The sequence below is a fragment of the Terrapene carolina genome, unplaced genomic scaffold (assembly GCF_002925995.2).
Source record: "Terrapene carolina triunguis isolate 2854851 unplaced genomic scaffold, T_m_triunguis-2.0 Scaffold629, whole genome shotgun sequence".
NCBI classification, from domain to species: Eukaryota; Metazoa; Chordata; order Testudines; family Emydidae; genus Terrapene; species Terrapene triunguis.
The window spans coordinates 11313047-11331067 of NW_020664980.1; the positions used below are offsets into that span (position 1 = coordinate 11313047).

At 45.2% G+C, this 18021-nt stretch overlaps 1 protein-coding gene across 3 annotated transcripts; it reads right to left on the reverse strand.

The window, feature by feature from the left end:
- Positions 1-209: 209 nt before the first annotated feature.
- On the reverse strand, positions 210-15439 carry NME5 (NME/NM23 family member 5). Of its 3 annotated transcripts, none has more exons than XM_024202083.1 (6): positions 15374-15439; positions 12074-12236; positions 4495-4700; positions 4113-4213; positions 2306-2424; positions 210-351 (listed from the first exon to the last, which is right to left on the reverse strand). In XM_024202083.1, exons 2-6 carry the CDS (start codon positions 12200-12202, stop codon positions 271-273), a joined length of 636 nt encoding a protein of 211 aa, XP_024057851.1. In that variant the 5' UTR covers positions 12203-12236; positions 15374-15439; the 3' UTR covers positions 210-270. The 3 variants fall into 3 exon arrangements, with proteins under 3 accessions (XP_024057851.1, XP_024057852.1, XP_024057853.1); XM_024202084.2 differs by having other exon boundaries at positions 262-388; XM_024202085.1 differs by lacking the exon at positions 210-351 and adding an exon at positions 369-382.
- Between the last annotated feature and the right edge of the window lie 2582 nt (positions 15440-18021).

Consider the following 18021-nt stretch of genomic DNA (forward strand, 5'->3'; position numbering starts at 1 on the left):
AATGTCACTAAAAGTATGATGTCATTTATCACCCAGCACAATAAGTTGCAGCATGTGATTCTATATTTATTAATTTAACGGGAATAGATCCTAAAACAAATAATTACTAGTTCAACTTATCCAATGATTACTAGTCAATTTATAGTTGGTTATAACACTAACATTTATTTCATGTAATATTCATTACAAATTCAAAGGATACACTTAAAATTATACTAATAAGCATCTTATTTGATAGTGTTTGACAAAATCTCCATTGGACTTTCATCCTTAAGGTTCTTCCACAGTTATCCTCTGCTGTAGCCTAGGTTTATTGGGATTATGTTCTATCAACCAATCAGCAAACCAAATCTACAGGATGAAAAGATCTTCAATGTCACTTCTATAACTATATAAAGAAAACATTAAAAACCATTTCACTCCCATAAAAACAGACCCTTTTTATTAAGGGCACTATTTTGATACAGACACTACTAAACACACCCTTTGTTTGAGACACTATTAAAGTATGCAGAACTGTACATCCCAGTTTATAGTAAGTCATAAACTCTAGTTACCAAGTTTGCCTTTTTAATCTGTTCATACTACATATTGCTCTTCAGTCTTGAGCTGCTTAAAATGCATTTTAGACTTTTCATGTCAGGGAATCTCTCTATGTAAGTGTTTGTACAGGGGCATTTTAGCCCTACCTCAGTACAAACAATAAGTATGAGGATTCTATTTTGAATAGAATATGCACTCAAATGCTTACAGAAAAGTATTATTAATTATGTCAGTTCTATCAACCCTGCCAGCTACTTCAACACGTTGAGCCCTTCATACAAAGTCAGTGTCACAACTTTCTACACTGCAATCATGTTTGAGTATCTTACAGTAACCCTTACAGGCAGGAAATGGAGCCCTAGAGAAGTCAACAAATGTGATGTTCTGGTACTTTTTGAAAACGCAGCACATCATGTAAATTTTCTAGCAAACTGTAATGGTATCTAAGCACAAATGTGAGAGGCAGGAATGCCTGAGTTCTAATTCCATTTGCTAATGACTCACTCTGGCCTTAGGCAAACTACTTAACCTCTCTGCCTTGATTTCTCCATTTGTAAAATGGAGTTTATCACACATACTTGCATACTTCATAGGGCTGTTGAACACTAATTAGTGGATGTCAAGTGCTAAGTACTAGTAAACTGCTTACAGTACTGTGAAGGGAGAGGAGAATTGATAGAGTAGTAGAAGGGAAATGGAAGCAGGGATTAGTATCAGATATGAACACAATGCTTTGTCAAGGGTTACAGACAGGTAGACTAAATAAAATAATCCTAGCAGGTTACAGGGAAAATCGAAACTGAAGAAGCAAAGGGACTAAGGCACTGAGCAGATCTGAACACTAAACACAAAACAGTTGAATTCATACACAGTGACAGAAAGCGGTGCAGTTGGGAGGCAGAGGTTATAGGTTACTGTATTTTAGAGACGTGATTAAAACAACAAGAATAAGTATTTCAGCAGAGGGAGAGTCAAGGCAAAGAGAACAGTGATGGCAGATGTACAAACAAGATGATGTAGGAGTAAAAAGTTAGCATAGTTAAGGGGCAAGGAAGACTCCTAAATTTTTCAACTTGGACGAAAATTAAAGATTTTATGTCCTGGACCAAAATTCATGCAGTCACATGGGAGTCTTTCTATTCACTTCAATGGGCTTTGGATAAGATGCTTATTTAAGGGGACTAATGATGACAGAAGGTCAAGAGGTTTAGTCAGTGACTTGGGGCTTTTATACTGAATTCATTGCAGCAGTATAGATGACTGAAAAGGGGTCATAAGAAAACTGTTGGACAACTGTAGATGGTTTCATTGGAGAACTCCTCAGGGGTCAAAGTTTATGTTAACGAGGGTGAACGTGATCACATGACCAAGAGAGTCCCTACCTAAGATAAGCAGTGAATTGGATATTACTAATTGTAGCACCTATAGCAGAAGTTAAAATACAGAAATCTCTTTTGAGGGAGCTTGCATATATTTATTTATTTATTTCTAAAAAGCTGCCAAAGCTTCACTGAATATTCTCTGTATTAGCAAACTGTCACAAAGCATTTAATCTCACTCATGCCCATTGGTACCAGCTGGTTTCTCCCAGCTAAACTAGGTGGAGAGGCAGATATTTGACATCCGTATACCTTAGCTGGCCCTTGATTTCTACCAAAAAAAGAGGCAAAGCAGCTTTCCTCGAAATATTATAAGGAACCATGAACCTCACCATAAAGCAAACCTAACACAAGGTAAGAATTTTGTATGACAGAATACATACCAATTGATCTGCTGGTTTCTGCTTACAAAGCTCGGTGAGCCCAGCCAGTAGTGTAGGATTGACATAGAGGTTCAGGTAATCCTTAGCAGCTTGTCCAACTGGAATTGGCTCAATAATCACTGGAAAGCATAGCCATGTGAGTTGAATTATTGCAAAGCAAGTTGCTTATAATGTTAAAAAATTACTTTCTTTCAAATGTTTATAACCGTGGTTATATTTTCCTTGTAATTGATAATACTTAACCCTTTGTATGGCTTCTCTGCAAGACATACACCATGACACAGAACTACTGCAGTGTGTTGCCCCCAAAGCAATTCTAAGAGGGATGGAGCTCCTGGATATTGTATCTTGGGTGATGGTACGCTGGCGGTGGTTGGTCCCGGGGGGAAAAAAAAGCACCCTTTAGTTGATTGGGGGAGAGGAAGAAATAAGACTAATTGAGGACCCACCCACTTCACTGGATATTTATTGGGCAAAGGAGAATCCATTGGGGGCTACTTCTTCAGTGCCCCATAACTGCTGTGGAACTGGTTCTTGTCACCCTGAAGGACCTACATCAGATATTGCATTTTTATTGTGGGGCAAGGGACAGGAGGTAGAATGGTTTACATGGGATTCTGAAGAAGGAAAATGCATGATCTCCAGGGGAAAAGAGAGACTAACATTCATACTAAAGAAAGACCTGCAACAGGCTTTGAGACAGGATTTCAAGTGGTTTGAATTCTGTTTAAACATTGTTTCAGCTAAAATGGTTTTAAACTCAGGACCACATGCTACTCCTATTTGGTCTTCTGGTGTAGTGGATATTAAACTCCATGAATATCTAATCATAGATTTTCCTTAGAATCACTCCTTTGAGGATTGTGTCATCTTTCCCCTCAACCTATGGAACAAGCAAAGGGCTCTGTCCCTCAAAGCTCACAGGTGCCTTTGTCCACGCCAGTTGGAACTTGGCTCCTGAATTGTACTGCCATGTGACCCTCCACGAGTAGATGAGCATGAATCCCCATACCCCAGTCTCAGAAGAGGGAATTCAACCATATCAGATCAACAGTAACTCTGGGGCAGATTTTCACTTGGAAAGCCACTCTGCTCCCAGTGAAACATGCTGAAATGAAGTAGCTCCATGGTTCCTCCCATTCCCTGAATTTGCCTGCCCCAATTCCAATGCCATAGAGGGGCATTTGCAGTATCTGTGAGGCAGAAGGGAAATTAATTCCCAACCACTGTGATTTGGGTGGCTCATCAAATAGATTTTGCTATTTTCTGCTCCACGTGGCATAGCTCCTCAGTCATAGTTTAGTTCAGGGGTCGGCAACGTTTGGCACGCGGCTCGCCAGGGTAAGCACCCTAGCGGGCCGGGCCAGTTTATTTACCTGCTGACGCGGCAGGTTCAGCCAATCGCGGCCCCCACTCACCGCGGTTCACCGTCCCAGGCCAATGGGGGCGGCGGGAAGTGGCGCGGGTGAGGGATGTGCTGGCCGCGGCTTCCCGCCACCCCCATTGGCCCGGGACGGCGAACGGGGGCCAGTGGGGGCCGCGATCGGCCGAACCTGCCGCGTCAGCAGGTAAATAAACTGGCCTGTCCCGGCCCGCTAGGGTGCTTACCCTGCCAAACGTTGCTGACCCTTGGTTTAGTTAGTCAATGAAAACGGGACCAAACTGTTCTAAAACATTTTTCAAACCCCCTTTATGAGTCTAGGTTCTTTATTGAATGTTTGGCTACAGACAGGTAGGAATAGGGCAGGAGCCATACACGCCTAAAGACGACTTGCAGTTTATAGACAAATAAATGATAACTCTGTACCTTCAGGAAACATGAATCGAATTTCTCTTTCTGCTGAGGAAAATCGGATACTGCCATGAACTGCATTCCTCAGATCATCTGTCCCATAGATTGCTCTTAAACTAAAAGCAACAGAGAGAAGTGTTTGGATGGCTATCTCAAATCCCTTCCAGTATTTACATTCTCATTCAGATTGCAATAAATACAATAAGTGAGGTCCAGTTAACAAAATCTTTTGCTTCTTTTTTGTGCCATAATTTCAAAATGAAAAAGGTTGGCCCAAACCTTTATTAATTTTGTACCGTAAGGGTGAAATCCTCACCCTAGTGAAGTGAATGGCAAAGCTCCCCTTGACTTCAATGAGGCCAGGATTTGACCCTAAGTCTATTCTTCAGTAAGTTACCTGTCAGGGTGTGTTTCCTTAGCTCTTATGCTATTTGATGGTCCAATCAACTCTTTCCAGTAAGCGATAGCATTATGTCTGGCAAGAACCATAGCAACTAAAGGCCCAGAACTCATATATGCTGTTAAATTAGGAAAAAACATTTTGCCATATTGATCTGCATAAAAGTTGCTGCATTGCTCTGGGCTTAGTTGGAGCTTTCGTTTCTAGAAAACAAAGAAAAGGAAAAAGTAAGCTTCTATTTTAATCATATATTATATTATTCATGGATGAACAACACCAAGATTTATGTAAAAATGCTATATTGCAGAATTTATATTTTCCAGCACTTGTAATGAATTACAACGCTCCAATTTCCTAAATTAAGTTATTCATCAGCAGCCATTATGTCTTCTTTAAAACATGCTGAAATGTGACAAAATGGTATTGTGGGATCTCATGTTTGTGTCTTAGTAGCTTCTACATAAAATGTCAGCAACGTACAAAGTAAAACATTTTTTTCTGACCGCCACCCCTGCAAGCTCAACTGGGCTCTGAAAGACCAGTTTATATTTCTGTCTCAAGTAGTAACAAATATTCCGCAAATGGAAATGTCAATTTCTGTTGATGTACAACTGGGCAAATAATCCAGCTCACTCTCCCAGAGCTGTATTGGTTCTGCAGTGCTTACAGGAGTAATAGTAAAAACTTACTTTTTGTCAGTAAATTAAGCAGACACAAATCAGAATATACACAAGAGCAGGTCGTCTGAATAAGATTATGTCATTTTAGTCAATTTTCTAACCATAAACATACTATGGCATTTTTAAAATTGATGTTTGATCTAATGCATTATTCTAATTAGACTATATACAAGAAACTGAATGTATTATCAGTGGTCTGTGGTTTAATTATTCAGCTCACCAGTACTATTTTGCACTTTTATGCAATCTTCTCTTCATCCTAGACCACTACCTATAGAACTGTTCTATTTTTCATTCAAAGTATATAATATATATATCAGTGGGTCAGATGATCAGTGGCAGATTATTAGTGGGGAATGAGCAAGCATACAACATTCACTAAAGAAAGCAAGCAAAAGAAATTAAAGGGAAATTTGTGCTCTTTGAGTCCAACCCTCTGACATACGGAGCACCTTCAGTTACTATTGACTTTAATGTTGAGGTCACTGGGCACCTCACAGAAAACTTTAAGCACTGCACGTTACCAGGTCTCAGATTTTATCTTTTTGAAATTTGATGCATTACATGTAAAGCAAATAAAATACGTTTGGAGGGTGGGGGGGGGGACTTTGCTGATGTACTAAAAGTGATACAGAAAATTATAATTTTGGAAAAAGAAAAAAAAAAAGTAAAGTTTTCTAGTCCTCACTCCATTAAAGGTTCATATATAATTCCATAGCACAAATATACTATACTTGACACCTACTATTTTAGTAGCTGGAATTTGATAGGCTGAGAAAGAACAATTTCAACTGAGCAGAATAAAAGGGTTTACTTGTCTATCAGGCTGTTTCTGAGCAGCTCAACTTGCTCCACTTAGGTTTCTGAACTGCCACCTCTAAAAGACAAAATAATTCAATATAGCTGTATAATGGTGACATCTAGTGGCCAGTTCCTAATATCCAATGAACAGTAATTACTTTAAGCCAGTGATACCCAACCTTTACAGCCCGAGAGCTGCACATATTGATTCAGAGGTCCAGAGACCACAATCCACACTTTGGGGTACATCTTTGCTCCACTTTGCTTCTTCTGCAGTGAAAAAGGAGCAAATGCACCCTATCAGTCTGCTACTGGGAGTTCCTGCTGGCATAGAAGTGACACTGCCAACTCTTTTAACTCCCTCCCCACAGCTCCTGGAACATCCTTTGCTAGACATTTCCCTAGGCTCAGCCACCGCCAGTTGATCCTCTATCCAGCTCCCACTGAGCCTCCAATGGCCTGGCAGGGAAGCAGGCAATGGAGGAACAAGAGCTACTCTCTCCTCTCTCCCCTGCAATGCAGCAGGTGGCCAGGTGTTTGGCAGTTGTGGCAGTAAAGAGATAAACGCTGCTCAGAATGCTCCTGGTTCACATCAGAGCTGCTCCTGAGGCTGCAAGGGAAGGTGGTGCCTCTGCTTCCATCTTGAAGTGACAGGGTTAATTCACTTCTGTTCTATAATGAGAGAGTTTAAAAACTGCAGTGACTGGGAAACCCATTGCAAATCAATGAATTGCAATGAACTTAGCAAATGCACACAACAGAAAAGACTTGGTGAGGTTCTGCTGTATTCTTAGAAAAGTGATTCAGTTTAAATTGTTGCTTGACACTGCACGTATCTGCTCCCTATATGTTGTCAAAGTCACGGGTACAGAGTTTATTGGCAAACCCGATGTTTTCCCTGCAGCCAGCAATGCAGAGTCAATGTTTCTATGAAAGCTGCATTCTGTGCCACCTCTTGCAGCAGCAGCATAATCAGGGCCAATGAGAGGGGGGCAGGACTGGCTCCAGGGTTTTTGCCGCCCCAAGCGGCGGGAAAAAAAAAAAGCCGTGATCGCAATTGCGATTGGCGGCACTCCGGCAGCAGCTCCACCATGCTGCTTTCTTCTTTGGCAGGAATTTGGGGCAGGTGCTTCCCTCCGAGAGGGATCCGCTGCCGAATTGCCGCCGAACAGCCTGACGTGCCGCCCCTTCCCCTTGGCCACCCCAAGCACCTGCTTGCTGGGCTGGTGCCGGCCCTGGAGAGGGGGAAAGCCGGTACAAATTACCGGGGCCCGGCGGTCTGGAAGGGGGCCCGGGCCCGGCTTCCCTAGCTTCGCCCCCACCCTCGTCGGCCCTGTTTCGCCAGTCCGCCCTTGCTGGGAGGCCCAAAAAAATTATTTCACCGGGGCCCGAACCCACTCTCGGCGGCCCTGAGCATAATTACCAGCTCATTTGTACTAACAGAATCTTTCCTTCTGCTGATGGTGGTTGCTGATATATAGAGTACTAATTGATTTTCAGAGACTATGTTTTATTTACAGTGCTGGCAGTTAGAAGAGCCTTGTTCTGACTTGTAAACAGTGGTGCTGGAACTATGAGTGCTGGGGGGTACTGCCGCACCCCTGGGCTTGAAGTAGTAATAACAAACACCACATACATGGTTTCTATAGTTTCCATGATCACCATCAAAATTGTTCCAACATCTCCACTTGTAAACTAAGCCATTTTATATGGAACTCCCAGGTATAAAAAATATGGAACCTCGGGATGCTATTGCCTATAGAACCCACTGAGACAATAAATATGGAACAGCAAGATGCTATTTTTTAAATCACTTTTCTTAGGCGTGAGGCAATTCTCCAAAAAGGGCCATATTTTTGGAGTTTAATGTACCCTCATTTGAAAGCTTATTTTATGTATGTTTAGATGAAGCATGATGTTGAGCTGTCAAGTGGTGTCATAAGCCTGAAACTATAGTACCCAAAATGAGCAAGTATCATTTTTTGCACAGTTCTAGAAATACTACAACATGACTATGACTACAGTTTTTACTGTTTAAATTAATTTCAACACCTTAATGTGGTGTGTATCAGTTACATTTGGCAAAGACAGGGAATAGCAACATTTTGCAATATACTAACATGAAATGTTTTCACATGGCATATTCTTAATTGTCAAAGTGTCGCAAGTGATTATAATAGTTTTCTATTTTTTCAGTTGAAATTGGCTGACCAGATCAGTCTAACACTGAAGGTTGTTCACCAGTAACAGTAGATTGCGTGCCCATAATTTGTACTGCATAGTGGGTAGATATAAATATGTGAGAATGCCTAAAGGAATGCGTCTTCATTTGTAAGCTTTTGTACATATAATGTAGCATCTAGTCTGCCTCATAGAAGGTTTTAATTTATAATTGCCTATACATGCAGTACTAGCCTTTGAAATATTCTAGAAACTAGCTTTTGAATTCAGTGACACTTATACACAGGTTAGTATTAGTGTTAAACAGGGGTGAAAGTAAAATGGAGCTCTTACCAGTACGGGGCCGCTCTGGCCCCCCCGGAAGGGGCAGGACCTCGGGCAGAAGGGGCGGGGCTGGGGGGGTCAGCATCACCCAGCCAGTCCATCTGCACTCCCTGGCCCACGCTGCCTGGGGCTCCAGCAGCTATTTAAGGGGCCCAGGGCGGTAGCGGCAGCCGGAGCCCCATGCCCTTTTAAATTGCGGCCCAAGGACAGCTATTTCTTTTGCCATCCCCCCCGCAATCGGCGGCCATTTTAATGTCGCTGCCCCTTTTCCACCCCTCATCAGCAGCCCTGCTGGGTCATCACTGCCCCTTTTGCGCCATCAGGGCCGCCGATGGGGGGGGACAAAAGGGGCAGCGACGTTAAAGTGACGTTAAAGTCAGCGGTACGGGCCGGTACTGGCGGCTACCTTTTACTGGTACCACCTTACTTTCACCCCTGGTGTTAGAGATGACAATACACAACTTCTTATTATGAATATGCAAAAGCTAAGAGAGAAAGAAGTCGCCTAACAAGAAGTAGTGAAGACAAAATCCACAAACAAGTCCTTGCTTCTGTACTGTAGAGTGACAAGGAACATGTGAGAGATCTCACCAACCATGTCATCAACAATATGACAAAAACTCATTTGACCCTGAATCACATTCAGAGATGCTTATCAATATATCTACTAGATTGCATGTAACAGATGTACAAGATTCTCTACTGAAAATAGCAGCTGTTGGTGAAGAACAAATTGAGAGATTTGTGAGAGGTGTACTTGATTCTGATGAGACACATAGCCTCTTCAGCCTAGTCAAGAAACCTGGCGTCAAAACATTAGCTGAAATGCATAGGTGCCGACTCCATAGGTGCTCTGGGGCTGGAGCACCCACAGGGAAAAATTAGTGGGTGCTCTGCACCCACTGGCAGCCAAGCTTCCTCCCCCCGCGCCCCAGCTCCTCCTACGCCTCCTCCAGAGCGCACTGCATCCCCGCTCTTCCGCCTAACTCCCAGTGCTTCCTGCCTTGCCGCCGCCAAACAGCTGTTTGGCAGCGTGCTTGGAAGGAGGGGGAGGAGCAGGAACGTGGAGCGCTCAGGGGAGGAGGTGAGGAAGAGGCAGGGCCGGGGCGGGGATTTGGGGAAGGAGTCGGAATAGGGGCAGGGAGGGGGCAGAGTTGGAGCGGGGACTTTGGGGAAGGGGTTGGAATGGGGGCAGGGCAGAGGCGGGAGGGAGTTGGGCAGGGATGGAGTCAGAGCGGGGCTGGAGCCGGGGGTCGAGCACCCACCGGCGGGAGCAGAAGGCGACGCTGATGCTGAAATGGCCTAGACCAAATATAACTCTAACAAGGGACAGAGAATCACAGCAGTTATCAGTCCAGAAATTGTTTTCTGCACAGCCCTGTCCTTAGCAAGATGCAGAGATGATGTTTCAATGGCAAGCGTTCTTAGGGCACGTCTTCACTACCCGCCGGATCGGCGGGTAGCAATCGATCTATTGGGGATCGACTTATCGCGTCTAGTGAAGACGCGATAAAATCGATCCCTGATCGCTCTGCCGTCGACTCCGGAAATCCACCGCGCCAAAAGGCGGAAGCGGAGTCGACGGCGGCGCGGCAGCAGTCGACTCGCCGCCGTCCTCACAGCCAGGTAAGTCGACCTAAAATACGCAACTTCAGCTACGCTAGTCACGTAGCTGAAGTTGCGTATCTTAGGTCGACCCCCCCAGTAGTGTAGACCTAGCCTTAGTCACCCAGTAGGACCTAAGTCTATGTCCTTCTTGTATGCTCATGGAACTCTGAGCAGACAAAACTTAATTAGGGCATCATCTGGAAACTCAAGCTGAAGAAATCCATGAGCTAAGAGCATGCAACAAAGAAATCAGTGTACATCAGAGATGACATGGTTTTCATACAAATTATGGCTGGAGACAAATTCCACACATTCAGTGAATTGGCTGCTGAATACCTGAGGCAGGTCCTAAAAGGATTTGACAAAGCTGATTCTGTAACTGAAGTCTTTGACAGATATGACAACTGTAACTCTGTGAAAACTTCATGAAGAGAGAGCCAGGACAGGATCTAAGACTGGATGCAAGAAATACCAGGTGATTGGTGGATGCTCTGTGCTTCCATGGAAAAAGTTTCAAAATGTGGCATACAAGCAGTCACTTGTAAAACTCCTCTGTGAACATATTGTTCAAAATGCACTGAGAGGGTAGGAGCACCTCCAACACAAACACTCCTCGCTGGAGCCTTTTCCAATGGCGAAGTAGCAAAGTCCATCACTAGCAGACGTGGTGAAGAAGCTCAAGATTTGTACAGTACTGAAGAGAAAGTGGATACAAGGATGCTTCTGCATGATGTATGTGCCAACATGGCTTTTGGATCTCTTGGTGTCAAAGAAGCCATAGTAATTAGGTCACCTGATACAGATATTTTGGATCTTGCTGGAACACAAAGATAACATGTAGATTGAAACAGGCACTATTACCAGCACACTGACAAGCACTGCTTCATACCCTGTGCATGCAATTTGTGACTCACTCACTCCTGATTTCTGCAACATATTTCTTGCTGAACACACATTAGCAGGATGTGACTCGGTCATCCCTATTTGGTATTGGGAACAAAATCTGTATTTAATACTGTCAAAACAAAGGGATCTTACTGCTTCAGAGATCTTGTCAAACTGGGAGAAAGTGATGGGCAGCAAGGAAGTTGGTAGCAGTGCTGTATGACCAGAGCAAGAAAGGAAAGGAGACCCCCAGAGACATTAGTTGTTTGTACCTCAATCTAGCCATCAAAAAGGACAAGTAACTGGCCAACTCCCACCAGGTGAGGACAGTTTGAAGAACATGTCAAAAGAGCATCTTGGCAAACACAGATTTGGATGTCTTCACACATAGGTAAACAAGATATTGGATCACCATTGCAATATGGATGGAAATAGGTGGATGATGAACTGCTTCTTCAAGGGCCCAATGGCATCTGAGCTTATACAAGATCTTATCTGTGCCTGTAAAAGAAGGGATCGCTGCACAATCATTGACGTCTGTACTCAGGACAATCTTCCCAGCACAGAACGGTGTACTTGTTTATGTAACGAAGACTGTGATAATCCGCGCCCTCTTGACAGAGATCACAATGATGAACAAGATGGATGATAATGATGTTGACTAGAAATGTCCCCAGTGCTGTTACATTTCAGTCATACCTGTACAAATGTATTAGATTTTGTTGTACCCTTTGGATTGTTGTCATGATGCTTTAAGGTAACAGAGAAATCCAATTTTATGTCTTGAAATAATACATAGATTCATTAGACTAACAGAAATGAATGCAAATATTTCATAGTGGCCTTTTTAACATGATGATGTTAGTGTTAGTGTTTATCCCCATTTCTATGGTAATGGTACCAGGTGACAGCGCCACATCATACCTCATCGTAAAGTAGACATAAGCTTTCAAATGATGTATGTTGTGCATGTGTGTAGAAACAGTACATTAAGTCAACCAAATTGGTGGTGTTTGCATCTTGCTTATCAGACCATAAACAAACTTCAAATCAAAACCAACAGTGTGCAGAACCTTGTTTTATGTACGGCATATTACCTGAACAATGGTGAATCCTGATCTGAGAATTATATCTTCTATTTCTTCTTCTTTGTCAATTACATCTGGTTTGATGAGGGCCAGAGTTCTTTCTACATAAATCTGAGGCTCAGGCATTAACGCTTGCATCTTTGCTTCAAGATTAAATTTCCAGTGCTTCTCCCTTACAGAAAAGACAGTGTTTTATTATACTTACATTACATTCTTGTTAGCTGAACATGCAATTACATACCAGCACCTTCTGTTATATTACCTTTCTAAAATTTGACAGATTACTCATACATAGGAGATAGAAGAGAAATCCCCCACACCCACAGAGGTTGCTCAGAAAGCAATACTATTACTGGGCCACTGCCTGTAACACCTTTCTGCCAAAGAAGGCTTATGAGGAAGACAGAAAGTCTGATACAAGTGTTAGCTGATGCCAATGTGTCTGCTCTGCATATCTCGGCAGTGAAAGCACTTGCTCGTTTTGTCCATGAAGTTGCTATAGATCAGTGGTTCTCAACTTCTTTATCATTGTGGGCCACATATGCAGCCCACAATGTGTTATCTGGGCCGCAGGGGCTGGATGGCAGGGCAGCGGCAGCCCGGACACTGACCTAGGACCCTGTGTGGGGCCAGCTGGCTGCCCACCCCGGAACCCCGTCACATGGGGCTGGCCAGCTGTCCTGGAGCTGGGCGACAGTCCCAGACTCCGGAGCTTGTGGGGCTGCCCCAGACTCCCAACACTGTGGGGCCGGGCAGCTGCCCCAAAGCTTTCAGGGCCGGGCAGCTGCCCCAGACCGTGGGTCCACCTGGCAGCCCCAGACCCCTGACCCTGTGGGGCCAGGCAGCTGGGTAGCCCAGACCCCACTGCACTGGGCAGCCGGGAACCCGCACCCCACGCGGGCCAGCCCTTTAGCCCAGAGCTGAGCTGGGCCACAGCTATCTGCTAATTGGGCTGCACGCAGCCCGGGGGTTGAGAATCGCTGCTATAGATCTTGTGGAGTGTGCCTTGATTCCTTCTGAGACTTCAGTAAGAGCATTCTTTGATTCTTGCAGCTTGCAGACCCTAAGGTAAGCTTGTTAATATGGTATCTGCATCAGGTTTTTCCTATTCCTCCCTGATCGCATCCTCAAAAGAGAAATACAGGATAATTGCTGCCTTGGGTTAAGATTTTGAGGAAAGGTATTTGCTTTGAGGCTTATCCTCAGGAATCTGCTCAGGATGGATCTGGATTGTGACCACAACCTTTTTGCACATGGCCTCAAACTTCACAGGGGGGAAAAAAGTTGTTCCATTTTTTACAAGTCCTACTCAGATTCAAAGCCTGAAAATCTCTCCTTCCTTGGTAGAGGAGTCCAAGTCAAAGGACAGTACCTTCTGGATTTTTTGTATCTTTTCTTTCCCTTTTTAGTTCTTTTGGGCTTTTTGGTCTACTTTAAGAGGATTACTGCTTGGCTGTAATCAGGGCACGATCTTTTGCAGCTTGCCTTGTGCACAGCCCGGAGCTCTCTAGAAACTTCTCCCCCTGAGTCCTTCCTTTCAGTGTCTCACTCCCCCAAGCAGGGGATGGGGTCTCATTATCAGAGTTCCCTGGCTCTAATTGGGAGGGAAGGGGCTGGTTATAAGCCCTGCTTATCTTCCTAAGGCGCTTAAGACCCATTTCAAGACTTGTGGAAGAGGACCAGTAGCCCTGCAAGGGTCTTAACTGTGTGGTCCTGTGTGACCCCCAAGACTTACCTCCTCCTCTGCGCCATCTGGATAAAGTCCTCCTCCTCCTTAGAGCCTCTCCCTGTTCTGCTCTGTGACTTTTGCAGTGGACTCATGGCTATTTGGGGGGAGTAGGGGCCCCAACATGCCTGTCCAACTCAGAGTCCTGTGTCCTAGCAGCGCTAGGGTCGGCTGATTGGGAGCAAGCTGGACATAATATACCCTCTGCCAAGCCTGGGAAAGCTCCCTCACATATTGAGCACCTTTTGTGCTTTGCCTGTACTTGCACAGCTGCTGTGCCATGCCTAAAAGGGGGCAGAGGAGCTCAGCAGGGAAGCACTGCTGCAGGGGCTCCCCACAGCTGTGGCCTTGATGCTGCACAAATCCTAAACCACGCAGAAGGTTTGGAACAAAGAAAAAAGCTCGCTATTGCCTGAAAATGGTTAAAAAAATAATAAAGACAAAAAAAGATTACGAGAAAACAAACTGCCCCTTGACATCTGTGCCTCTGGGTAAGTGGGAGAAGGAGGAGTGGCCAGCAAACACTGTGTCACAGCTTTGCATTGCCTTCAGTATGGAGGGGAGCACCCAGACTAGCAGAACTGTGGGAGATGCAGGGCTGCAGAAAGTGCTCAATCCTGCAACCCGTAGCCACTCACATTGGCCCACTGAAGCCAAAGGCAATAAAGCACTGTTCACTTGAATGAAGGCTGGGACCCTTTTACTCTGATCCGGCCCAACTAAACTTCAACGTCTTTCTCACTTGTACAGTACTATGCTCTTATGTTTAAATTAAGTGCTCAAGAGAAGCTTATAATTTCCTAATCAAACTATGTCAGGCCATTAATGAGCTCATAAAATAAAAATATATACAAGCACTTGTGCTAGGGTCCAATCCAAAACACCTGAAGGGCTTGTCCTGGCTGAGGTGTCAAACCACCAGAGAGAAATGAGAGGTTTATTCCCTGAAAATGGATTTTAACTGGCCAATACTTCGTTCATGTGAGATACCACAGCGGGATCCGTGCAGAAAAGAGCTGGTTCTTAGTTTAAACCATTTCGTTCTTTAACGCCGGGGTGTCGTTGGAAGAGAAGCAAAACAAGGGGCCCGATCCTGCAGCTCCTAGCGCTCCCTTTGCAGTCGGTAGGAATCTGTGTGTGTGCAAGACACGTGGGATTGGACCCCCCCCCCCCAATCAGCATGACATGGTACCAAAACCAGGCTTGCTCTCACTCATCCAGCCTCACAATAGGGAGGGCTGCGCTGGTGGGGAGCGCTGCAGGATCTGCCACGCGAGACCGACCCACGGACTCACCCCACCCCGCTCTCCTGCGGCGCTGAACGGGAAGGGGAGCAGAATCTGCCCCTGCTGCCCCCGGGCACTCGTGCAGCGCTGCCCCCGGGGAAGGGCAGGGGATCGCTGCCTGGCCCCGTAGCCAGCCCTCTCCCCAGGCTACCCCGGCCCTGCGCCCAGCGAGCCCCTCTCCCCGCACGGAAGCCCGCAGACCCTCAGTCCCGGTGGGTGAGCCCCCCCCGCGGGTCGGAGCCCGGGGGTAGAGCGGGCCACGCACTACCCCACACCCTGCCCTCGGCCCCTACCGACCTTCGGCCCAGCGGCTCCTGCCCCGGCTACGGTTGCTAAGAGACCCGAGGCAGCAGCCGAAGGAGCCGCCCCCTACGGGGTCGGACGAGGTCCGTGCCAAGCGCGCGTTCGCTGCCTCGGAGCCGTGGGCTGGGGCAGACTTGGCGGAGAGCGTGGGCCGGCGCCTGGGGGAACGGCGGCGCCCGCTGCTCCAGACACGTCCTCGCGCTGGTTGTTCCCATAGCAACGCATAAGGGCTGGTGGAGAGCCACTCCCTAGGCCCTGCCCCTCACTCCGCTTCTGCATTGCTCTGCCCCTCCTGCTCCTTTTTCTGGGGCAGAGCTCCCAGCCGCCCCGTGTGGACGTGCAGCAGAATCCGGATTTGGGACAAACCCTGGCGCCTCTTACGAAAAGCATCGGGGGGAGCTGCGAGAGTTCTGCTTGTTGCATCCTGGATGCAGTGCTTAATTTATGCCAGGGCTGCACTCCGGCACCTCTAGGCCTGGCAGTTCATAGCCCCGGCAGTTCATAGCCCCAGCACCTCTGGGCTTGCTGCATCAGTTATGAACGTAAAAAAATTGCTTGAGCCCCGGCACCTCTTTCATTACAAATTAACCACTGCCTGGATGCCAAGTACTGAGCAGCTGGCCGTGTCCCATGGTCAGTCAGACCGAGAGACTCTGGAGAGTGAGGTTTTGTGGGTTTGAGGCAGTTTAGGTCTTTGTCTGGTGACGAAGGGTTTTGGGGTGTGTGTGTCATTGAGACTTAAGTTTCACATCTCACTGATTTGAAATCTGGCTCATTTGAATTCTGCACAGGTCATACATACTATGAATTATTTATATAGCACCTCTGAGCTGGAAGGAGCCCCAAATGCTTTACTGTACTAACCATCAACCTGGTCCTCGCATTGCAATTGAACACAGACCGGATAAAATCAATGAGAATTCCGCATATGGAGCACTTGCTAGTTCATAACCTAAATATTTACAGCAGCCCTGCAATGCAGCCACCTCTGGGGAGAGGATGGTAGTCAGGTGGCACACAACACACAGGAAGGTACAGAAGGGAAAGCTTTGGTCAGTCTGTGGAATCCTATCCAGTGCACTTTTTGTAAGAGAAGAGGGTTTGCCACCCTTCTAACATCCACTCCCCACCTTCCCTGGTACACTCTGTGTACAATAGGATGGGTACAATCAGAAAAAAATCATACACTGGCAGGGAGATAAAACTAGAAGACTGAAACTGTCTCTTCCATCTCTGATTTATAGGATATAGAAAACAACAAATGGTTCACTCCTGTTTAGTCTAAAAACAGCAAATGAGAAGGTAAGCAGTGGAGTGAGCTAAAATACTAGTCTTCAATTTATAGAGAAGTGAATTCAATCTTGTTTAATCACAGGAAAATAAATTTAGTGGTCGTCCCTTTCTGGTCCTTCGTGTATATTTGTCCATATGATAAGGCACTAGTTAATATTGTGAGACATTCAGTATCCTCTAGAAATACCCAGAGACTGGATTATTAGGGGTGAAGCAGGACAGGACAAAACTGAGATGGATAAGTGAGACACTATGCATACAGTTGAGCTTTATCTTTAGATACTGTACCAGACAAAGAATGTAAGCGGTTAGAAGAGGAAATGGGGGGTTTGGTTCTAAGTGGCCACAAGATGTCACTATTGAGCCTCAGAAACCTGCCTCACTGTGTAGCTTGAAAAATATCCTAAAGTGGCAGTTAAGGTGTCTGCAACATTTCCGCTAAAATGTAGCATTCATCTCTACTACCCTGTTTCCCCGAAAATAAGACATCCCCCGAAAATAAGACCTACTTCCAGTTTTGCCTCTCGCTGTAATATAAGACATCCCCCGAAAATAAGACCTCCCCGATAATAAGGCCACCCCGGAATATAAGGCCCCGAAGCTCCAGGAAAAATAAGACCTCCCCTGAAAATAAGACCTAGCGCATCTTTGGGAGCAAAAATTAATATAAGACACTGTCTTATTTTCGGGGAAACACGGTACAAGAATTTGTTTCTCGTTTTTGACATGTTCTGCTTCACCCCTAATAATCCAGTCTCTGGGAATTTCTAGATGATACTGAATGTCTCACCATACTAACTAGTGCCATATCATATGGACAAATGACTTTTCAGAACAGCAGTTTCTTGAAACTGGTCTCAGAAACCCATTCCAAACACAAATATTATAAGATCCAGATTCTAATATCTTTTCTCCAGTTTAGCAGCACCTTACTCAATAAGGCTACTTGTAGTGGGGTAAGGAGATTTACTAGTGTGTATCAAAATCTAACCCTTGAAGGACAAGAAAGGCAAAGAAACCTTTCCACCAGTTTTAGTTTCTACCTGAACTACTCACCAAAGAACAGTCATGTAAATACTCGACTTCTCTTATTCTTGTAGAATGCACAATAAATTTTGCATTTCTATACCTAGTTAACAAACAAATGCTATGGAGTTGGTGCACTTGCAGCATACAGTTCTGTGCTACACTGAATGTTTTGGGGCTGTATAAAATTGAGTTTAACTTTAAAATAAGTACTGATTATAATATTCACCTTCATATTTAATTCAATATGATGATTTCAACTATCTGAAAAGGGGTTCCAAAGAGGATGGATCTAGACTGGTCTCAGTGCTACCAGATGAACA

What these genes read in the sequence shown, in the direction of transcription:
- NME5 (XM_024202083.1), bottom strand. Translation starts at nt 12,202, where the DNA reads ATGCAAGCGTTAATGCCTGAGCCTCAGATTTATGTAGAAAGAACTCTG. An exon ending in CAGGATTCACCATTGTTCAG is followed by an intron (nt 4,701 to 12,073) that starts GTAATATGCCGT and finishes TTTGTTTTCTAG; the next exon opens with AAACGAAAGCTCCAACTAAG. An exon ending in TCGATTCATGTTTCCTGAAG is followed by an intron (nt 2,425 to 4,112) that starts GTACAGAGTTAT and finishes TATGCTTTCCAG; the next exon opens with TGATTATTGAGCCAATTCCA.